Below are 25,137 nucleotides of genomic sequence, written 5' to 3'. Positions count from 1 at the left end.
CGTGCATGAAGAATGTTTTGTAGAGGAAGAATCCCATAATTCTCATGCAGAGTACATCACTCTTACAAGTACCCACAGTTACATTGCCTAGGGCCTGAACCATGTACTTGTAGAGGGTACAGACAGGAACAAAGATAAAATACTCTTACCAAGGGCTAGTTTTAATATTTAACAGCTACTCTACAGCAGTATCTTAACTTTTAGTTTAACCACTTCCCGACCACCCACTGCACAGGGGCAGCCGGAAAGTGGATCCCGCAAGGACCGCCGCATGCACAGAGGCGGCGGTCCTTGTACGGGCATGGGCGGAGCGATCGCGTCATTCGTGACGCGATCCTCCGCCGGGGACTGGCTCCGCTCCCCTCGCGCTGTAACCCGCCGGCCGTTCGGAAGCGCCGGCGGGTTACTAGCACCCGGATCGCCGCATACAAAGTGTATAATACACTTTGTAATGTATACAAAGTGTATTATACAGGCTGCCTCCTGCCCTGGTGGTCCCAGTGTCCGAGGGACCACCAGGGCAGGCTGCAGCCACCCTAGTCTGCACCCAAGCACACTGATTCCCCCCCCCCCGCCCCCTGATCGCCCACAGCACCCCTCAGACCCCCCCCCTGCCCAACCCCCAGACCACTGTTTGCACCGTCACCCCCCTAATCACCCATCAATCACTCCCTGTCACGATCTGTAAACGCTATTTTTTTTTAATGCTCTAAACTGCCCCCTGCTCCCTCCTGATCACCCCCCCAGACCTTCCCCCCCTGTGTACTGTATGCATCTATCCCCCTGATCACCCATCAATCACCCCCTGTCACTGCCACCCATCAATCAGCCCCTAACCTGCCCCTTGCGGGCAATCTGATCACCCACCCACACCAATAGATCGCCCGCAGATCCGACGTCAGATCACCTCCCAAGTCCATTGTTTACATCTGTTCTCTACCCTAAACACCCACTAATTACCCATCAATCACCCCCTGTCACTGCTACCCATCAGATTAGACCCCTATCTGCCCCTAGGGCACTCAATCACCCGCCCACACCCTCAGAACGCCCTCAGACCCCAGCCCTGATCACCTCGCCAGTGCATTGCTTGCATCTATTTCCCCCTCTAATCACACCTTGAGACACCCATCAATCACCTCCTGTCACCCCCTAGCACACCTACCCATCAGATCAGGCCCTCATTTGCCCCGTGTGGGCTCCTGATCACTCGGCCAAACCCTCAGACCCCCTTCCGATCACCTCCCCAGTGCATTGATTGCATCTATTTTCCCGTCTAACCACCCCCTGAGACACCCATCAATCACCTCCTCTAGCACTCCTATCCATCAGATCAGGCCCAATACAACCTGTCATCTAAAAGGCCACCCTGCTTATGACCGGTTCCACAAAATTCGCCCCCTCATAGACCACCTGTCATCAAAATTTGCAGATGCTTATACCCCTGAACAGTCATTTTGAGACATTTGGTTTCCAGACTATTCACGGTTTTGGGCCCTCAAAATGACCTGTGAATAGGACGTTGGGCCTCTTAGCGCACCTAGGCTGCAAAAAAGTGTCACACGTGGTATCTCCGTACTCAGGAGAAGTAGTATAATGTGTTTTGGGGTGTATTTTTACACATACCCATGCCGAGTGGGAGAAATATCTCTGTAAATGGACAATTGTGTGTAAAAAAAAAAATCAAACAATTGTCCATTTACAGAGATATTTCTCCCACCCAGCATGGGTATGTGTAAAAATACACCTCAAAACACATTATACTACTTCTGAGTACGGCAATACCACATGTGTGGCAATTTTTGCAGCCTAACTGCGCTAAGGGGCCCAAAGTCCAATGAGCACCTTTAGGCTTTACAGGGGTGCTTACAGATTAGCACCCCCCAAAATGTGAGGACAGTAAACACCCCACAAATGACTCCATTTTGGAAAGTAGACACTTCAAGATATTCAGAGATGGGCATGGTGAGTCCGTGGCAGATTTCATTTTTTGTTTTGGTCACAAGTTAGCAGAAATGGAAACTTTTTTTTTTTTTTTTTTTTTTCTTGTCACAAACTGTCATTTTCCGCTACCTTGTGACAAAAAATATCTTCTATGAACTCACTATGCCTCTAAGTGAATAATTTGGATGTCTTCTTTCCAAAATGGGGTCATTTGGGGGGTATTTATACTATCCGTGAATTCTAGCCCCTCATGAAACATGACAGGTGGTCAGAAAAGTCAGAGATGCTTGAAAATGGGAAAATTCACTTTTTGCACCATATTTTGTAAACACTATAACTTTTACCCAAACCAATAAATATAGGATGAATGGGTTTGTTTTTTTTATATCCAAAACATGCTTGTCCACATTTTTCGTGCTGCGTGTATACAGAAATTTTACTTCATTTGAAAATTGTCAGCACAGAAAGTTAAAAAAATCGCAGCAGCAATCAAATGGCACCAAAAGAAAGCTTTATTAGTGACAAGAAAAGGAGCCAAAATTCATTTTAGGTTGTAGGTTGTATGAGCGAGCAATAAACCGTGAAAGCTGCAGTGTTCTGAATGGAAAAAAAGTTCTGGTCCTTAAAGAAAACCTGTACTGAAAATAAAAGTCAAAATAGGCATACGCAAGTCATACTTACCATCCATGTAGTCTACTCCTCAGTGTCTTTCTCCTGTCCTGCGTCCTATTTGTTCACTATGATCAAGGGAATTTTCCGTCCTCCATTTTGAAAATAGCCATTACCCATAACAGCTTTCTGGTCAGCACACAGTTAAACTGTAACATCGCCCACTTGAGCCATAGGGAAACATGGACATTGCCTGGTACATCAGTTTTCCTCTCAGCTGTAACTGACAGCAACTGATATATTTCAGATCTGACAAAATATTGTCAGAACTGGAAGGGATTATTGTCAGAAGAAAATGGTGAGCTTCTGAGAGGAACTGATGGCAAGGTAACTATGCAATGTTCATTTGAAGTTACCTCATGTGTTTATTTTAAATATTTTTACTCAGTACAGGTTCTCTTTAAAGAGTAACTGTTAGACCCCAAAGTGAAATTTAAATCTCTACAGCAATGTTTTATTTAGTATTAAAGTGATCCAAAAAGCCAATGCAGAACTTAAAAATCAATATAATTTTGTTACTATGTAGCCTTTTTGTGGTGCGAATAGATCGGCACCTGGTCCTGGGGGGGGAGAGGGGGGTCGGGCAGACATAGGCATTGCTCTGCATGCTCATCAGTATCAGATATGCGGCTTTGCGTCATTAGCTTGGGCAAAAGGCTACATAGTAACAAAATTATATTGATTTTTAAGTTCTGCATTGGCTTTTTGGATCACTTTAATACTAAATAAAACATTGCTGTAGAGATTTTAATTTTACTTTGGGGGCTAACAGTTACTCTTTAAGGGGGGTAAAGCATCTCTGGTGTACATAAACACACAGAGGCATACTAATGCTTAAAAGTTAGTGCCCCAACACAGTGTGTGTTTAATAAGATTCACTGGAACCCTGTATCAGCTGGGTTCCAGTATATAGAGCTGCCCCCTTGCAGAAAATGGCCCTGGCCTTTTCTATATTCTATAGCGGATATAGAAAAGGTACAGGCCTTTTCCTGCAAAGTGGCAGGGCTACACATTGGATGGGGCTCCGGTGAATCTTATCATACAGACAACATACTGGGTTATTCACATTGACAGCCCGTAATTGCTGACTGGTTAAAGTGTCAGCTTCCTGAGGAGATTTTTTGTTCCAAAATGCAGATGCCATCTTAATATAGCTTTAAAATTAAAAGTGTTGGCAGTTATGAAATGCCTTTTATGTTGCATACTTTAATCTACAAGATTGTAATATGCAAATTAGAGGAGTTGGTGGAATCCTAAACTAGGGAGTTGGAGTCAGAGGATTTTTGTACCAACTTCAGTGCATCACGTTTTCCTCATTTTGTTATGTTACAGACTTATTCCAAAAGGTATGTAGAATTCTGAGGGAAAAAAATGAATTTAATCCAACACCCCAAAATGACAACAGGAAAAAGTTTGAGGTTTTGGCAAATTAATAATAAAAAAAAAAAACAAATCGCATGTACATAAGTATTAACAGCCTTTGCTGAATACTTTGCACCTTTGGCAGCAATTGCAGCCTAAATTCTCACGAACATGATGCCACAAGCTTGGCAAACCTATCCTTGGCCAGTTTCGCCCATTTCTCTTTGAAGCACCTCTCAAGCTCCATTAGGTTGGATGGGAAGAATCAGTGCACAGCCATTTTAAGATATCTGCATTGATGTTCATGTGGATTCAAGTCTGGGCTCTGGCTGGGCCACTCGAGGACATTCAGAGTTGTCCTGAAACCACTCCTTTGATATTTTGGGTGTGTGCTTAGGGTAATTGTCCTGCTAAAAGATGAACAGTCACCCCAGTGTGAGTTAGAGTGCTCTGGCTCAGGTTTTCATCCAGGATGTCTCTACATTGCTGCAGTCATCTTTTTCTTTATCCTGACTAGTCTCCCAGTTCCTGCAGCTGAAAAACATCCCCACAGCATGATGCTTTTACCACCATGCCTCACTGTAGTGAAGGTATTGGCCTGGTGATGAGTGGTGCCTGGTTTAATCCAATTGCTCCGACAGAGTGACCATCGGGTTCTCGGTCACCTTTCTGACTAGGGCCCTTCTCCCTGTATCACTGTTTAGATGGAGTTCGAGTCTCCCTCTTCAGTTCTTTGCTCCCCAGCCAGTTCCTGTGTTCTCAACAGCAGCAATGGGAGGAAATATCCACAGGGACTCTGTATGCATATATGCAGTGGCTGCAGAACGGCACGGCACCCCGCACAGTTGTGTGAAGACAGTGCCGGGGGCATGCATGTGCCATACATGCATGGTAGATATGTCTCTGGCTGAAGGCAGCAGGGAGCGGGCAGATGCTTTGCAGTGTGGCATGGGGCGGCCGAAGTGACATCTGTCGCAGGTTTGGGATTGTGGGTAAGTGGAGGGGGGACAGTCAAGACTAGGGAGGTAAGCACATTGCTGGCCACCTCTATGCACGCGGAGCCTGTAGGCTTGAGCCTACAGTGCCTAATGCTAAATCTGGCCTTAGGGATAACGTAATTTTCCCCTTGAGTTTGGAGTGGCGGGGCGCCACAGCAAGTCTGAAACACTTTGTGTATACAATCTGGACATCTAAAGAAGCCCGCAGAGGGGAGCTAGTATTGCCCCAGGCCATATTTTGCACTAACCTAGATGCTTTATAGTTCGAGATAAGATTAGGTAAGCCAGTTCCTCCCTTTGCTTTAGATCTTGCTAAATAACTGTATTTTATTCTGGGGTGTTTACCCTTTCAGACAAATGGTTTTTATCTGGGTTTGGAGTTTTACCAAATCACGAGCTTCAACAGGGATAGGAAGCACTTTCCACATTAAATTGGAAAAACCCTGTATAAAAAATCTCCTAGTTGAATTGCTTACAGGTTCAGTTCTGATGAACCATTAGCTTCCAGAGTACGGGAATATCCTGACATACATGACATATGAGTGGGTAGAGAGGAGTTCACCATTTCTCTGTTTTGACAACTCCTGTACTTTTATTTCACTCTTTGTGCAACAGCAGAATAGGTGGCAGGATAACAGGTTCTCAGGTACACAGACTGACAATGGTGGGGAGAGAGAGGAGGTAGGGCAATAAATGCGGTCATAGTCCATATTCAGTTTTAAAAGGTGTGATTACAAAACTCCATTTATAATGACACTGTGTTTTGTTAGAATATAAATATTGTTTGCTGTACACTAGAATCCTTTTTTTTTTTATTTTACTTTAGTTTTGCTGTAAATATTTCTGTACAGTAACAGCTTTGCAGGCCCATACTTTCCCTTCTTGATGATTGGACAGTGTGATGGTACATATTTTATTGGTACAGTGTCTGGTGAATTGCCAGGTGACACAAAGCTGCAAGAGGAAGACAGGCTCAGTAGAACTACAAATTCCCTTGTGCATAAACCATTTTACATACAGTATATGTATACAACGAAGGTTAGCAGTTTACCTGGTATTCTGCTGTAAGTTATACCTGCTGCTTCCAAATTGCAGTGGAAAGTGGGTGTGACTTTCACTGTATACTGTGTAAATGTAGAAATGAGCCATGTTTCTTGCTGCTGCGTTTTTAAATTGTTTATGGTTCTTTTGGAAAGGAATAAACTTTTCATAGTTTTTAGGTTTTGCTAGTCAAGATGCAGGTTTTATTGACTTGATGAGATTATCTGCCTCATATTGTCTTTATTATCTCCAGGTGGCTTCTCTACGGTGTTCTTGGTTCGCACTCACGGGGGACAGCGCTGTGCGCTGAAGAGAATGTATGTGAACAATGTGCCTGACCTTAACATTTGCAAGAGAGAAATAACCATCATGGTGAGTGTGTAGCTTTTTTTTTTCTATTAAAAATATCCTATTAAATTGTGTCTTATGGGTTCTGCCTATGATTTGAATTCTATGTTGTCCTTTGTACAGGCAAGACCTTGTCACATTTTGGTCATTCGTGTGGTGATAAGGTTGAAATTACTCAGAAACCTCCTTTCACTTGCTATTTATTATGGATAATAGAAGTGTTTTTTTCAGAATTCATGCTTCTGTGGTGTTTGCAATTGCTTCTTAACCACCCTGGCGTTCTATTAAGATCGCCAGGGCGTCTGCGGGAGGGTTTTTTTTAATTAAAAAAAAAACTATTTCATGCAGCCAACTGAAAGTTTGCTGCATGAAAGCCCACTAGAGGGCGGTCCGGATGCGTTCTTCTGATCGCCTCCGGCGACCAGAAGTAACAAGGAAGGCTGCAATGAGCAGCCTTCCTTGTTTCGCTTACCTCATCGCCATGGCCGTCAGCCGCCTCCGATCCAGCCCTTAGCGCTGGCCGGAACTGTTTGTTCCGGCTACGCTGGGCTCAGGCGGCTGGGGGGACCCTCTTTCGCCGCCGCACGCGGCGGATCGCCGGTAGCACATGCGGCTGGAAAAGTGCCGGCTGTGTGCGCTGCTTTTTTATTTCATGCAAATCGGCCCAGCAGGGCCTGAGCGGCAGCCTCCGGTGGTAATGGACGAGCTGAGCTCGTCCATACCGCCCGGCTGGTTAAAGGATGACTGAAGTAAGAAGAATATGGAGGTTGCCATATTTATTTATTTTTAAACAATACACTTTGCCTGGCAGTCCTGCTGATCTATTTGGCTGCAGTAGTGTCTGAATTACACCAGAAACAAGCATGCAGCTAATCTTGTCAGATCTGACAATGTCAAATGCCTGATCTGCTGCATGCTTGTTCAGGCTCTGTGTGGCTAAAGGTGGCCACTAACCATCCAATTTCTAGTGAAAAATCGTTTGAGCAATCAGAAATTCTGATCGGAAGTGAAATTGTTCACTACACCATCACCATCAACAAACCAATCTATCACAACCAACAAGAAAATCCAAATTTTGGTTAGACGAAAATTCAATCGGACGATTTGTTATCGTTCGTAGTTGATTGTGCCCATCCGCAGAGATTTACAACCAATCCTATCAGAATTTCTGATCCCTTGGACAATTTTCGCTAGAAATTGGACTTTTAGTGACCCCCTTAAATGTATTTGAGGCAGAGGATCAGCAGGACAGCCAGGCAACTGGTATTGCTTAAAAGGAAATAAATATGGCAGCTTCTATAGCCCTCTCTCGCTTCAGTTGTCCTTTAAACAGTAGGTGCCACACAGTCCTGTTGTGGCAATTTTTTTTCCTCTGTAAAGGGCACTGTGGCTGGATGATGTCTTAATTATCGAGCTGTGCACTGGCTTGCCATTTACACTAAAGATAGGCATAAAGATTCAATATGGTTTAATGACTTGGATAGGATGTAAGCTATGAAGATGACAAAAACTATTAAAAACCCAAACCATAAAGTTGAGGCGTATCCATTCTTTATCACATTGATGATTGGCCAGAGAATGAGAGGGTGTGGGGTTGTTTTACACAATCGAGGTTGCATAGCTTTGTGCTGTGAGGATTAAAAAGCTGCCAGTGGCCTGATAGATATTCAGTTACATGTTTTCTGAAATGTGATCAATATTGAGTGATGGAAAGTGATAACATGATTAGTATCTCCCAAATGTTGGGCATAGGTTGCATATTTCTGCCTAGATTTATGGCAGTGTACAGCCATCAGCCTCTGGGAAACAGGTTTTTTTTTGAGCCACCTCTTAAATCGTAATTACACCTTTGGCACTAATTACATCATGTAAGCTGTAATTACAATTTATAATAAATCTGTTTACCATGTTAATAAAATAAGCATGCTTACATTTTTTTTTAATGTATGGAACCTGCTAATTCAGGTCTCCCATAATAACCCCTCTGATAGACCCAGATAAATAGACCATTTTAGCAGACAACAGGAAGGATGTGAAGTGAAATTCAAGGTAGTAATATGAAGAAAGTTGCACTAAAGAGGATTTTATTGCTGCCCAATGCAAAAGCTGTATCTTGTATTTACCAATTCCTACAGCTTGTTCCTTTTTGTCTATTACATTGTTAGAAAAAGAAAGGATAACTTCTGTGTTCTGTTTCACAAAACAAAATGTATATAGCAAACCCCTTGTCCCTGGGAGAGCTCACTTGGTGGACATTGTAAATTGTTCCAAGGTTAAAAATACAAATATGCTCTATTCATCCATAGTGTACCACAATACAGCTGGGAAAAAAGAGAAGGAAGCAATCCCGCAAATCTCTATGCAGAGAGCGGCTCACCTTATAAGATGGCTGGAAATGCAAATGTTGACAGTTTATCATACAATCTTATTAGTGGATAAACCACTGTTGAACTGTCCTCGATCCCATCTGTGTAGAAGCACTGTCCAGGGATCCAATATGGAAGCCGCTTCAGCTCTCCAGAGGAGTCCTCTGCTAGATTGTGATATTAGTAAATCACAGGCTATTTGCACCAATAGAGAAGTAAAACAAACATTTATTCAACAGAAAAAATAAATAGTATGCATGCAGTGTTCTGATGCGTTTACCAAGGATCACCCCTTGTTTCATCAGAGGCAATGATTAAACTGCCTCTGATGAAACAAGTGGTGATCCTTGGGAAATGCATCAGAACACTCTGCCTGCTGACATTCAAGGCCCTAAACCACAGGGGACCCAAATGCATAGCGGATCTGTTGGAGCTATATGACCCTCCACGCACCCTCCGCTCTTCCAATCAGAGGAATCTGATTATTCCCAGGATCCACTTGAAAATATTTGGTGCTCAGGCCTTTTCCTCTGCAGCCCCTACTCTATGGAACTCACTTCCACAATCAGTGGGAGAGACTCCTTCTCTGGACAGCTTTAAAGGGAACCTAAATTGAGAAGGATATGTATTTTTCCTTTCAAAATAATACCAGTTGCCTGCTGATCCTGTGTCTCTATACTATTAGCCACAGCCCCTCAACAAGCATGCAGATCAGGTGCTCTGACTGAAGTCAGACTGGATTAGCTGCATGCTTGTTTCAGATGTTTGATTCAGCCACTGCCGCAGCCAAAGAGATCAGCGGGACAACCAGGCAACTGGTCTGGTTTAAAAGGAAACATTCATATACCTTTTAAGAAAATGCTAAAAACCCACCTCTTTTTTTCCCAAGCCTTTTTGGACTGCATAACGCAGTTTCACAGCGCTTTGAGTCCCCAGTGAGAAAAGCGCTACAAAAATATTAACAATGCATAAATTTTATTCAGTGTTTTTTTTTCTGTCCAATAAATGTTTGTTTTACTTATCTATTCATTCAAATTAGCCTGTGATTTACTAAAATACCGCTCCGGCCGAGGACTCATCTGGAGAGCTTAGAAGGCTTCCATATTGAATCCCTGGACAGTGCCTCTACACAGACTGGACAGTTCAACAGTGGTTTATCCACTAATACACTTGTGCGCTGAACTGTTAACATTTTCATTTGCAGCCATTGAATAAAGCGAGCTGCTCTCTGCATAGAGAGGGGAGGATCTATTTTCTACTTAAACACAAGGGGCTCTCCAGAACCGCAGAGTCATGAGTGTATAGCTGCAGATTAGCAAATATCCTAATAAGAATAATCCGAATTCTGATTAACTTGCCGTTTCAATGCAGAGTGTATGTAGTCCAGAACTGGGCCAATCAAATTCACTTTCTGCCAATTTTGATTGACCCAGTTTTACGATGCATGCAATTTATCTGCAATGTTGCCGGGTACTAATCCCCGCCAGGCGACATGCAACTACAGTGTAAACAGGCCTTAAAGTGGATCCGAGAAGAAAAACTAACTATAACAAGTAACTTGTCTATATATCTTATCTAAAATTTAGATAGTTTGCACAGCAAATCTAGCTGCAAACAGCTTCAATAGTTTGTTTATTTCTTCCTGTGATACGACAGCAGCCATGTTCTGCTTGTCACATTACACAGGCAAGCTGATAGCATCTCCAGCCCTCAGCCTGTAAAAAGTCCACTCCCCTCTCCTCCTCCCCTCTGCCTCTGAAATCTCTGGCTAGTAACACCTCCTCCTCCTGCCCAGACTGAGCTCCCATAAGCCCTTGCTACATTGCTCTAAGAGTGCCAAGGCACAAAAGGAGCTGTAGACGAGGCTTGTTTAGTTTATAGGGAATTAGAGTATTAAAACAAACAAAAAAAGTATTTGGCTTGAGATATGCCCTATAAACTATATGAAAGGAATACAACTATGCAATGAGTAAAAGTTTATCTCGGATCCACTTTAAAGGTACTCTAGATACAGTTTTTGGCCGTTTTGATTACTGATTAAATGTGTTGGTGATCTATTGACCCCAGTATGGCCAATCGGTAATCTGGTTGGTTTCAAGGTGATCAGGCACAGTAATAAATTTTAAGTGAAAGTGGAAGAACCCGTGAAGCAGCCAAAAGCATTTTTAATTCACGGAGTGGAACCCTCCTAGCAGCACATCAGTTCAGAGAAAGTGGTGTAATGTTGTTGCAAGTGATCACTCCCTGTATCAATGTACATTAGGCCGCAGTTGAACTAGAGATAGTCAGCGAGATGCGAATACCTTAGACGTGCATGCATTGTAGTTCAAATTGTATATCACTTTGACTTGGGCAAAAGAAAAACTGCAGAAAGTACATGTGGTTGGCCCAAGTCCAGACTGGAAGCTTTTTGCTTTAAAGAGAATCTGTATTGTTAAAATCACACAAAAGTAAACATACCAGTGCGTTAGGGGACATCTCCTATTACCCTCTGTCACAATTTCGCCGCTCCCCGCCGCATTAAAAGTGGTTAAAAACAGTTTTTAAAAGTTTGTTTATAAACAAACAAAATGGCCACCAAAACAGGAAGTAGGTTGATGTACAGTATGTGCACACATAGAAAATACATCCATACACAAGCAGGCTGTATACAGCCTTCCTTTTGAATCTCAAGAGATCATTTGTGTGTTTCTTTCCCCCTGCATCTCTCTTGCACTGAAGTTTCAGGCTGCTCTTTTCTTCCTGCAAACAGCTTTGCCCTTGTCTGTAATTCCCCACTATGTGAAAGCCCAGTCAGCTCAGAGGACGATTTATCCAGCTTGTAAAAGATAAGAGAGAAGCTGCTCTAATCTAAATAACACACAGGCAGTGTGCATAGAGGGGCCTGGAAGGGGGAGTTCATAGCAGAACCACAACACTGAAGAACTTGGAAGCCTTCCAGACACATGCCTGACAAGTCTGACAAGAGAGAGATAAGTTGATTTATTACAGAGACTGTGATAGTACAAAGTGCTGCAGTAAGCCAGAACACATTAGAATATCTTTTGGAACTTGTAGGATGATAAAAAACAGGATGCAATTTTTGTTACGGAGTCTCTTTAAATGTTCATGCAAACCAGAATTATTTGCATCTCACTGACCATGTGCACTTGCCACAGGTATGGCTCATTTTATTCTGCCCCTTGACACTTTTTTTTTTTTGCTTTTGTTTTTTCTTTAGAAGTTGCAATGCAGTTTTTTGTGATGAAGTACCTAGAGAGGGTTTTGTATTGGCTGGTAGTAGGAGGCCACATTAATTCTCATTGTGATCCTGCTTACACAGTAGATTGCCTTTATAATAAACTTCAAGGGACCAGGAAAAGTAGTTTACTATATCAGAATTGGTCATACATTGTATGCAGAATTGGTCATACATTGTTATACAGAAGCATTTGTTGGGTCATGAGAACAGTGTTTACTATATCCAGTGTTTTACTATGGGATTCTACTGTACCTACTCTTGCCTGAACTTGGTTTTATTATTCTATTGTACCTACAGTAGTTAAGTCACTGGCTTGTGAAACACCATTTCCTATCAATTTGCGGTTTTGATTGAATTCTGCTAGCTCTTCACAAAATAACTGCTTCTGGCATCCTATTCAGTTTCTAGGAAGGGCTGTGGAGTTGGTACAAAAATCATCCAACTCCGACTCCTCAGTTTATGAAACCACCAACTCAATGTAGCCAAACTTGCTTCTACTCCTCAACTCCGACTCCACAGCCCTGGTTACAGGCAGAGTTTTCTCACTTTACGTTTGCCTGCTAAACGGTTTTATCTCTTGCATGGCTGTCTTGTGATTCCTTGTCTTGTGGTACAATACATGTCTCTCTTGAGATTTTGCCTTTCGGCGGTGAATAAACAAAAAGTTACAGAGAGCAAGTGATTGTCATGAGCTGATTGTAGTTGAGCTAGAAGAGAAATGTTCAGACCTCCAAGTATTCACTGAGAAATTACCATCTCTGACGAAACCCCAAAATTGTGTGTCTGACTTGGGAATACCGTAGTTGTAGCAGAAACTGGATGAAGGCTATTCTTCCGTCAGACCAGACTACAAGTTTGGCACTCATCGGGCCAGTTTATTATGTGAAACTTAGATCACATTCTAATAACGTATACACAGTAATAGCAGTGCTATTCCACAAAAATGAAATAAACCAATCAAAAAACAAGTTCTTTGTGCTGCTGCTATAAAGCAGTCACTGTATTTTTAAAATCAGATATACACATCTGATTGTGACTGTATTTCTGAGGCGTACATGTAAATCTTTTATGTATAACTGGGCCTAATGCCCGTTTAAAAACTGGCTCTAGTCATCGCGGCCACTCACCACGCGTGCACACCTACCTGGCCGGCCCCCTGGAACGTCCTGCTCCTGTCCCAGGCTGTCCTAGCTGCGCACATGTGCAGAAGAAAAAACACATGGACACACAACACTGACCCAGGGACACCTGCGGTTTTATTACATAGGATTAATATATATTCTATCACATTTCTGCTGGGAAAATAAAGCCTGATGTGTAGTTGTCACTAGTGGGGGTGGTCATTAAGATGCAAATGATTATGCGTTATTGCAGGCTTATGCAGATTTTGTATGCAAATGTATTCACTTTTCCTTTGCTCTTAAAATCAATTAGTTTGATATGTTAAATTTGGGGTTCGTGACTACAAATTTACACAGTAGTACTATAGTAGTATTTAAAGAGAACCTGTACTGAGTAAAATTATTTAAAATAAACACATGAGGTAACTTCAAATGAACATTACATAGTTACCTTGCCATCAGTTCCTCTCAGAAACTCACCATTTTCTGCTGACCGTGATCCCTTTCAGTTCTGACAACATTTTGTCAGAACTGAAATATATCAGTTGCTGTCTGTTATATATCAGTTGCTGTCAGTTACAGCTGAGAGAAGAACTGATGTGTCCATGTTTCCCTATGGCTCAAGTGGGCGATGTTACAGTTTAACTGTGTGCTGACCAGAAAGCTGTTATGGTGTAATGGCCATTTTCCAAATGAAGGACGGAGAAATCCATTGATCACAGTGGACAAACAGGATGCAGGAGAGGAAAAAGAGATTGAGGAGTAGACTACACAGGAGGTAAGTATGACTTGTGTATGCTTATTTTGACTTTTAATTTTCAGTTCAGGTTTTCTTTAACCTTCAGTTCAGATTGTGTATGAAGAATGTGTAACATTATTATATCATTATTTATAAAGACATACAATTTATATGGCGCTGGTAAGTAACCCTACACAAGCTGCGTGTTGCAGAGGGATACCTTCAACCCTCTCTCAATGTAATACCACAAAATATAATGTAATCACAACTCGCGCTAATTCTGTACTCTGTAGAATAAATATAATGTATAAAATTCCAAAAATCCACAATCCACACTTATACACACCATACCCACTCAATATTGCTATAGGGCCCTTTAAATCAGCAGCGCTCTAATTGCCAACTAACTATAATAAGTTCGATAGGAATCACTCTCATCAATGCACAGAAGAGATCCAATTTGTGCTTAAACTTGTGAATAGGTAGTTCTGATGGACACTCTCATAACCAAAATCCTTCTGAAGAGGACCGACGTTAATCGGTCGAAACGCGTTAAGATTAATTTGATTTACCATTACGATCAGTTAAGGGCAAGGATCTGGCTGACCTACAGCACGCAGCAGCCGTTCTGAATAACAAAGATCCAAAACCCTGCAGTGGTGACGTCACCGAACTACCACACACCGGTACCAGCTGGGCGGAAGCAGTACAGTGAGGGGACTCTGTTGGGCTGGTTAGGTAGGTCCAGTAATACAAGTACGAGGCATTCATAGGAAAGGAGCACACAATCATGTAGAATACAGTAGGGAAGGGAGGACCCTGCCAAAGGCTTATAATCTAAGGGGAGGTGAGATGGATACACTAGGTAGTGCTGTCGAATAAGTATTCAGTTGAGAGTTACTGTGTGGTAGGGGAAGGGTAGGTCATCTTTAAGAGGTGGGATTTGAGGGCTTACTTGAACGTGTTGAAGGATGGGGAAAGTCTGATAGGGTAATAGAGGAAGAATCCCCTCATACTCCTGCAGAAAACCTGCACATTACTCTTAGATGTACCCAAAGTTAGATTGCCTAGGGCCTGATCAAGGTTCTTTTTTACTGTCTGCGCGCTCTTAAAGTACTTTTACAATGGACTAGTTTTGATTTCTATTGAACAGCTACTCTACAACAATATTCTAACTTTAGTGTACATAAAGAAAACAGAGTTACGCTAATGCTTAAAGTTAGAATGTCTCAATTCACTGTCTGTTCCTGTGCATAAATCTGCTCTCTTGCAGAAAATGGCACTGGCCTTTTCTGTATCAGATATAAAAAAGGTAGGTCTTTTTTCTGCATGATATCAGGAACTTGGCTGATATGGGGCACTGGTGAATCTTATAAATATGCTGGGGCATTCACGTTGGCAAGGACAGGCTGGGATGGCTGACAGGGAAGAGTGTCTGTTTTCTGGCCTGGAGATTTTTGTACCCAAAAGCGGATGCCATTTTAATATAGTTTTTAAATGGCCTAAGCTTTGGCAGTGATGAAATGCCTTTTATGTTGTCTAAACACACTGGGGTGGAGGCGCACAACTTAGTAAAAACCTTTGTAGGTCTACAATACAGTGTAAAAAAAAAAAAAAAAAGGGGCAATGGCTTACCACTCTGGAAGAATAGACACTAGGTCAACTGGAAAAAGGGTATTTATTCAAGCACAAAATAAAATAAGATCATGTGTTTCATGGGTTTCTACGCGCTTCGTCAGGTCATTTCAACAACGCTGGGCCTTAAAGGACTCCCGAGATGAAACTCTTAATCTATCTTTACTTACCTGGGGCTTCTTCCAGCCCCTAGAAGTCCTCTGGGTCCCTCGCCATAGCTCCTGTCCTCTCCAGTGTCCCGCTGATTGCCCATATGCATTGCGACCCACAGTACATGCCAGATGACAAGGGGTCGGTGATGCTTGCGGGCGGCCAGGGGGACAACGGGGAGGACCAGAGCTGCGTCAAGGGACCAAGATGACTTGTAGGGGTGGAAAAAAATCCCCAAGTGTAAGTAAAGATAGATTAAGGTAAATCCCCCCCTTACCCCCCCCCCCCCCCCCCGCAAACAGCGGCGAGGTAAATATTTACCTACCACGATCCTGCTTAGTTCGGGTTATAGAGCGGATGTGATCGTGTTTGGCTATTTCCACCTCACCTGACTGTCTGCGCAGGATTGCGGTAGGTAAATATTATTCACGCAGGTGCACCCCTATCGGCCTTTGTCAAGGGACTTTCGGGGGAGCCAGAGCTGGATTCCCCCAAGCTACGGATTCCCCTCAAAATGTATTCCATATTTCTTTACAGGAGGTTGGATGAGTTTGAGCCAGTTGTCCCATAAGGAGTGAAGGGGCTAATCATGTACAAACAGCACGATTTCGGCACAGCTGGTGCCACCATAGGCCATAATGGGAATTGCGGCTAAAACAGTGCTCTGACAGTAATTTGGTTGTCGTGAAAAGACGGAGCACAAATTACTATAAAAGGGTAATTCAACAGCCAGCATTAGGTGGCAGCCGAATTGCGTCTTCCCCCGAGCCTTTGTGATGGAAGCTGTTGCCTTTTGAATGTGTTATAGTACTCAGATTTAAAGAGCCAATCATTAATAATCTCTGGCACCTACAATAAGCTTCCTTGTGTCACCACTCCTAAGTGTTTTGCGTATATCTCAAAGGCCACTTTTTAGGGTGCTTGGTTCTTTAGGGTAGCGTTGACATTCTTTTGAATTCCGGATAAAGTACCGCAATCCTTTTGAAAATATATATTTTTCTCTAAACTTTTCTTCCAAGCTGTACACCACTCCCAATCTATGTTCCTGTCATTGCTCCACAGACAAAAACCTTCAAGACCTTCTCATCAGTGCATCTCTCCTTGAAGGACATTTAAAAATAGTGTGCCTTTCTTTTAGCAGCGCAGAATAAATGAAATTACATGAATTATTCATCCTTAATGCAGTATTCTGAGAAAGTGTTTGAAGACCCTGACCAGTATGAGGTCAGTATTGGAGAACTGCTTCGCACAATACTTAATTGAAATCCATAGTACTTGGAAGTGGATGAGTGCAAAACATTCTTTAAAGACTTGGTGTACTTATAGTTATGTGCACTTAAATAACTTACAATGAGACTCTGATCAATAATGTAATATACTTGTATTAATGATTTTACTTTTGTTCTAAAACGCAAACTTCTTTGTCTTACTTTTTGACTTCACATATTGATAGCTGGCTGTTCAGTGGAAAATGCACATTTGATTGTGACATGTTTTTGTTTGTTGCAAGCATAGAACCTTGTATATGCATTCCTTTTGAAAATGAAGTGCCCAATGTTGAATCAGCCAGGCAAGTACAGTATTGGCCAAAAGTTTTGGCAGAGACACAAGCATTGCGTTCTGAAAATTTTGATTCCTCAGCACTTTTTTTTTTTTTTTACATGTTTTTATGTTCTACCAAAGAAAAGTTATAAACTTTCCATAGCTTTCTGGTCCTGTTCACAGTGGTCAGTGGCGTTGCAGGAATATTCTGCATGTCAACTCACTGCCCATACAAATCTATGTGGCGTTTCTCAGTACTGCATTGTAACTGATCGTGTTATACTAACTCTCTGCATGCAGGCTTTGTATTAAAGTCTATGTCCAGTCTCCATTGCAGTTCACACTTATTATAACCATTATAATGCTTGAGTTATGCAACATACCACTGTGAACCTAGCCGCAAAGACTTTTATGGTCAAATATATCAACTTTATGCAATGAGGCAATATTTACTGTGTTGACTCTTCTTCATAACGTCTTGTATTTACTGGTTATCCGCTCCTGTGTTGAATTTTTAGTGCTGATCCATTCTTGTCATCTCAGTGCTTGGAGTTGATCACAATTTGTGGATTTTTTCTTCTCCACCTGTTTTCTGAGAATTGATGTGAAGTTAACTATGGAATTCAGATCTGTGTCATTTCCTGGTGTGATGATCAGAGCCGGTATCTGCTTGTTTCTGGTATGGTTTTGTAGGAAAAGGTCCTGGCTAGTGTCAGTTGTTGCACGTTGGCAACAACACTATCATGCAGATTTGTTTGGGATCCAGGGCTGGCGTGTATTGGGAGAAGGGTGGGCCTTATGCAGGGAATACACGGGTCGACCGGCGTCTCGATTAGCCGCCGGACCGACCCCAGCCGCGTCCGCGTGGGTCGATTACCGCTCGTCCCCGCCGGCGCTTTCTTATAAGCGCTCGATTCCCTGCCATTGTCCGCAGGCGGGAATCGAGCGGGCCAGCTGAATATTATCAGCTGGTCGATACGCGGTACAGAAACGTACCGTGTATCCCCAGCATTACACGCCACTACTCCAAGTCCAGGCCTGAGTCTGGCAGAGAAAGGGTTAACTGGGTTACATGCATTATTTGCCTAAGGCAGCATCCCTCAGTATGCAGTGGGCTGTGTGTGGAGCAAGAAGGCTCCTGAGAAGCTGTGCAGCAGAGATGCTGATGGAGTGCTGGAGGGAGTTAGACTCCAGTACCAGGTAATCCAGGAGGAGCCTTGATAGGTGAGTGGCCCAGGACTGCCATTAGGCCCGTGGCAGGGTGTCACAAGTGCCAGCGTGGCTGCAGAGGCCAAGAAGCCCGAGCTAGGGCTGGTACAGATACAGAAGGCTGTATATCTGGTGTGTGACTACAACCCTGTTTAATACCCAGTGTGGTGTAATTTTGGACATTATTTGGCTGACAAAATAAAGCGGTATTGTTTTATTTTAACCCTAAAAAGACTCACTGGCTGGTAAATTGTGACCCTTAATGCTATGATCTCTTCTACCAATATGAGCTAAACAGCAGAACTTATTAAAAACATAAAAGCAGAGCGATCAACAGTAACAAGAACTGCAACACTAATGCTGCTAAGTAATCAATGTCCTCTTTGGCGTAAGCCTAATGCTGTCCAAACAAAGTTCATCCACATTTGATAAGTATAGGCTCTTCACTGTAAAACTTCCTCCAAAGAAATTGATAAATTTCTGTCACAGCGCTTATCACTATACGCTCACCAGATCGGTTGGCCAATCTTTTCAGATCAGCAGTCAGCGTTTTTGGCCTTGCCAGCAAGAGATTCCTCCGATCACTTCACCAGCCTCTCCAGGCATCCGACCATAAGCTCAGAATAAAACAATGGAAATGCAATAGTGTGATACCATTTGGATAGAGCTTAATATTATCACCAGTGCACCCCTTTTCCAGAACAGTGCCACCAACGTGCTTCCACCATAAACAGATACACAAGGCGCTCACCAGATGCACTGGCCGACCCGCAACAGACCAGCAATATAGCGTGTTGTTATAACTTCAGTTTTTGGGATAAAGGACATCCTAGGACTCAAACAAAGCCGATCATAGCATAATTCCGTTTGATTTTAATAAGTAGTAAAAGTAGTGCACTTACAAATTTGCAGTAAAACATGCGCATATAAAAAAACGTAGCACAGGATCCTCCAGCGTCTCCTCAGCTCCTTAGGCTCCGCCCTACTAGTTTCGTCCAATGACTCATCAGGAGCCCCTGATGAGTCATTGGACGAAACTAGTAGGGCGGAGCCTAAGGAGCTGAGGAGACGCTGGAGGATCCTGTGCTACGTTTTTTTATATGCGCATGTTTTACTGCAAATTTGTAAGTGCACTACTTTTATTACTTATTAAAATCAAACGGAATTATGCTATGATCGGCTTTGTTTGAGTCCTAGGATGTCCTTTATCCCAAAAACTGAAGTTATAACACGCTATATTGCTGGTCTGTTGCGGGTCGGCCAGTGCATCTGGTGAGCGCCTTGTGTATCTGTTTATGGTGGAAGCACGTTGGTGGCACTGTTCTGGAAAAGGGGTGCACTGGTGATAATATTAAGCTCTATCCAAATGGTATCACACTATTGCATTTCCCTTGTTTTATTCTGAGCTTATGGTCGGATGCCTGGAGAGGCTGGTGAAGTGATCGGAGGAATCTCTTGCTGGCAAGGCCAAAAACGCTGACTGCTGATCTGAAAAGATTGGCCAACCGATCTGGTGAGCGTATAGTGATAAGCGCTGTGACAGAAATTTATCAATTTCTTTGGAGGAAGTTTTACAGTGAAGAGCCTATACTTATCAAATGTGGATGAACTTTGTTTGGACAGCATTAGGCTTACGCCAAAGAGGACATTGATTACTTAGCAGCATTAGTGTTGCAGTTCTTGTTACTGTTGATCGCTCTGCTTTTATGTTTTTAATATTTTTGTGAGTGTTACACACACTTTTTATGCAGTAAGCGAACCAGATTGATATAGGAGAGAGGAAAGCAAGGAGGTAGTGAGGAGCGCCAGGTTTTATGTTTATTTAAACAGCAGAACTTCCCTTAGAATATCACACTAGCCATGGGTCCAAAATTTCAATGTCATGATCTCTGAACCACTTCATTATCAGTTTTATCTAGAGACATTGTGCACCATCATGCTGAAAAAGTTAGATAATCGCCAAATTGGTCTTGGACTGTTGGGAGAAGATTTTCTTGGAGGAAGATACCATTTTTTTTACTCATGGGGGTGTTGGGCAGAATAGCAAGTGAGTCTTGCACATGGATTGTCTCAGGTAGCAGTGCTTCACTATTTTGGGGGCACAGGACTCATGGTAGCGATCACCTAGATCAGGGCTTTTCAACCCTGTCCTCAAGTACCACCAACCGTGCATGATTTGCAGAAAACCACGAACATTCACAGGTGAGATTATTATTATTATTATTATTATTATTATTATTATTATTATTATTATTATTTTTATTTTTGATTTATATAGCGCCAGCATTTTCCGTGGTGTTGTACAATAGCATGCAAGGTATAACAATACAGAGTATACGATACAACACTTGATACAAGACAAGAGGGTATAACCGCTAATACAGTGAACACATTAACTACATGTGTTTACAAAAGGTGGGTGGTATGTACACCCATTACACAGCATTGTGAGACATAAGGGGAAGAGAGCCCTGGCCAAAAGGCCTTACAGTCTAAACATTTAGGGATAGGACAGTCGGTAAAGGCAAGCTGTGTGTAGAGTGGTAGAAATGGTGGTTAGAGGGCAGGGTCTTGGGTAGGAGAGTATGCTTGCCTGAAGAGGTGAGTTTTCAGATTGCGCCTGAAAATAGTAAGTGTGGGTGAGTGGTGGATGTGTTGAGGGAGAGTGTTCCAGAGGAGGGGGGAGGATCGAGAGAAGTCTTGCAAGCGGGAGTGGGAAGAGGTGATGAGGGAAGAAGACAGAAGGATATCATTAGCAGAGCGGAGATTGCGTGTAGGTAATCAGTGTCTCAGCAGCAGCCGATTAACTGCCTCTGTAGATTTCAACAAAGCCTGCACTGTTGGTGGTACTTGAGGACAGGGTTAAAAAGCCCTGACCTAGATCATCTATTTTTTAGATGACCCAAACAGTCAGAATGAGAATTTATTAGAGGAAATAGTTTTGCACCAGTCTTATAGCCAGTCTTTGCATTTGTGCAAAATTTCAGCCCGTCTTTCTTGTGGTGTCTATGGGCCCTACCTTACACTGGAGTTACACGTTGCATAAAACATTATTCTTCCCCCTCCCTGTTGCCAATACTGAGCAAGCTCTACTTTCATGTACAGTATTCTGTAGTATTCCCTGTTCAAAAGTTTGCATGCCGTTAGTTAATACGGTAGATTCCTCCCCTTCAGCATCAAGGGCAGCTTGTAGTCTTTTGTGATAGTTGCAATTGCCTATCGTGTGAGGCCACTTTTATGGCAAGAAATGAGTTTCACACATTTCTTTGGAGGTAACGATACCAACAAAAGACAATGTTTAGAAACAAATCTGCCCTTTATGGCAATCATTTTGCCTTTATGATACAAAATGATGGTGACGCATGCAATAACTACACAGTTTAGTAGAGATGAAATCCAAAGTGGCTCTTTGCCAACACTCCAAATACTAGAGGCTCATACACACATCAGACCATAGTCTTTGGAAAATGAAAGATCAGACCAATTTTACCCCCTTCCATGTAGTATGAGAGCCATACTCTACACAGTCTATTCTATGGAGCTGAACTCCCCATCAGACAGAAATCTTTGCAAGATGCTGCACACAAAGATGCTGTAGACATTAAAATGATCAGTATCTGCAAAAGATCTGTTCCTGCAAAATGCATTCATAGTCAATGATATCTGCAGATCATCATACACACCTTGTTTAACAGACAGACATTCATCTGCAGATCAGATCCACAAGGATGGATTTTCAGATCTGCAGATGATTGTCTGATCTGCAGATGAATGTCAGTTAAAAAAGGTGTGTATGATGATCTGCAGATCTCATAGACTATGAATGCAATTTGCATGAACGGATCTTTGGCAGGAACAGATCTTTTGCAGATACTGATCTTTTGTGTCCCTACAGCATCTGTGTGTGCAGCATCTTGCAAAGATTTTTTTTTTTTTTTTTTTCTGATGGGGAGTTCAGCTCCATAGAAAAGACTATGAAGGTATGGCTCTCATACTACATGGAAGGGGGTAAAATTGGTCTGTGATCTTTCGTTTTCAAAAGACTATGGTCTGTGTGTATGTGGCCTAAGACTGGGACCCGCCTCCAAGCACCTAATTCTTGACCTATACTCGTAGATAATGCGACATAAGTCCACGGAGGTAACTGACCCATCTAGGGGGGAATGGGAAGACCTCAGCATTGAGCTTCATTAGGAGGACTGGGAAGAGACTTTGCTCATAAGAAATCTTCCCCATGTGTTAAGGATTGTCTCATCAAACTATAAACAATATTTCACCAGGCATATATGAACCTGAATAGTCAGATGTAATACATTGTCTTACTGTGCCAAATTCAATGCTGACATTCGTTCTATATTTCACCTATTGTGGGAATGTCTCCCTATAAATGACTTCTGGTTCCAGGTTGTTAGATTCTTGCTCAATAAAATGACGAGTCCAGTAGACGATGGCTCAAAAGCCGAAAGCTTGCTCTTATTTATCTCTTAAAGAGACTCTGTAACATCAAAAACCTCCCCTGGGGGGTACTCACCTCGGGTGGGGGAAGCCTCGGGATCCTAATGAGGCTTCCTATGCCGTCCTCTGTCCCACGGGGGTCTCGCTGCAGCCCTCCGAACAGCCGGCGACAGACCCGACTGTAGATTCAATATTTACCTTTGCTGGCTCCAGCGGGGGCGCTGTGGCTGCTTTCGACACGGTAGTAGGCGGAAATACCTGATCGCCGTCGGGTCTGCTCTACTGCGCAGGCGCAAATTTCCGGCGCCTGCGCAGTAGAGCGGACCCGACGGAGATCGGGTATTTCCGCCTACTTCGGAGCCGAGAGCCGTCAGAGCGCTTCCTCAGAAGCCGGGAAGGTAAATGTTGACGTCACCACTGCACGGAGGGCTGCAGCGAGACCCCTGAGGGACGGAGGACGGCGTGGGAAGCCTCATTAGGATCCGGAGGCTTCCCCCACCCGAGGTGAGTACCCCCCAGGGGACGTTTTGTCGTTACAGTTCCTCTTTAAGGTCAGTAAATTATATCATCCTGATTCAAAACGTCTTGTTTTTACTTATGGCTAACACAGTACAATATTCTACTGTCCATTAGAGAAAGACCCTAAAATGTCTTTTAGGCATTTTATCTGATCAATCCATTCAAAACTCTGCTAAATGGTTATTACAGAACCCATTTCTAGTGCTAGACAAGAAATTGCTCTTAAAGGAATTGTCAGGCATTAAAAAAGGAGTTTCACTTACCTGGGGCTTCTACCAGCCTCATGCAGCCATCCTGTGCCCTTGTAGTCGCTCACTGCTGCTCCAGTCCCCTGCCGCCTTTTTTTGCTGACCTTTTTTTACGCATTGAATTTTCACACGTTGAACCAGTAATGTGTAAAAACGTATGTGTTAATGTTCCTGCACCAGCAGGAATGCGTAAAAATGTACGCAATGTAGCTGGCGGAGGGGGACTGGAGCAGCAGTGAGTGACTGAGGGCACAGGATGGCTGCATGGGGTTGGTAGAAGCCCCAGGTAAGTGAAACTCTTTATGTATTTATTTTTTTATTATTATTATTTTTTTTCCCTGACAATTCCTTTAAGTAGCTTTCCCCTGACTCCTTTACAAGTGTTGCAACTTGGTGGGGGATAGATCAGTCTCTCCTTTACAAAAAGATAGTGCTTGAAATAACCCTGAATGACTATTTTATCATGTTGGCATTGAACTATATTGCCAGGCAGTTGTTAACCAGAATGACTGTCAGTTTTTTAACAATATTAAAGCTGTGAGCCTATTTCCACTGAACTAGAATCCGGGCTTAATCTGCCGTGTTTCCTCACATACGAGAGGGGCGGGAAAAAGCTGGCCATCTCTTCAATGGAGTGCTGTCTAGATCGTATCGGTGCAGATCTGGATGGCTTGCTGCAGATTTCTGCAGCACGAAGCCTAGTGACTATAGCAGTGCATGGCACGGCTTAGCAATATGTGCTGCGGCTTTGCAGCAGAACAGGAGCCGTGGCCGAATCGGTTCACAGTGCAAATGAGCCCTAAATGTTAACATATTCATCTTCTATTTGAATCCTAGATTTTTGAATGTATCCTAATTGTAGCTGTAACATTCATAGTGTGTTGCTACCTCCATTAAGAGACAGATGGATGGCAATTTTGTTTAGCAACTCCATAAATAACTTTGTGCTAAGAATTGCTGTGTGGTGCCTTAAGTTAGAGGTTTCGCCCTAGGCATCTGCTTAACTTGCCTATGCCCAAAACTGGCACTGTTCGTGTGTTCTGCACAGTTTGGTCACTACTATGAATGGTGCCATTCAGAAACCTACACTGACATTTCTCCTTTAGCATTTCAAAAGTACACTGTGCTTATCGTGTGGGATAGGAGTGATGCCATTAAATGCACTAAATGTGTTGCAGTCAGGAAAGAGCACAGATAAGTACACAACTTTTTTTTTTTTTTTTATTATTGACCTATACTTTAAATATAATGTAAGACACAGTGGCATAGGAAAAAGACATGCATAATGCATCCTGCTGTGGGAGAAATGTCCGTCTGATATGTCTGTATTTACATGTATTTTTCATTTTACTATTTTTTGTGGTGCTTTAAATCTGGAAATGGCTGGCACTTGGGATTGTATTACTTTGTCAAGCTTCTAGAATCCAGGCACAGAAACTTGCTCTCCCTGTTTGCTGACAGCTGCAGAGTCAGCGCATATTTTCTGAAAACATCCTACTTTGCTAACAGGAAACCATAAAGTCCATGTGACCTTGTCTATTGTACCACAC

General features: G+C 42.8%; 1 protein-coding gene across 1 annotated transcript in view; it reads left to right on the top strand.

The window, feature by feature from the left end:
• The window catches only part of BMP2K (BMP2 inducible kinase), a 221,533-nt gene that overhangs the window by 76,191 nt on the left and 120,205 nt on the right, over window positions 1-25,137 (top strand). The window contains exon 2 of the mRNA XM_068233657.1: window positions 6,268-6,386. Coding sequence (XP_068089758.1) covers window positions 6,268-6,386 — 119 coding nt within the window. The remainder of the gene's footprint in view (window positions 1-6,267; window positions 6,387-25,137) is intronic.

The sequence above is a fragment of the Hyperolius riggenbachi genome, chromosome 1, assembly GCF_040937935.1.
Source record: "Hyperolius riggenbachi isolate aHypRig1 chromosome 1, aHypRig1.pri, whole genome shotgun sequence".
NCBI lineage: Eukaryota > Metazoa > Chordata > Amphibia > Anura > Hyperoliidae > Hyperolius > Hyperolius riggenbachi.
This window is presented reverse-complemented; position numbering and strand designations above follow the sequence as displayed.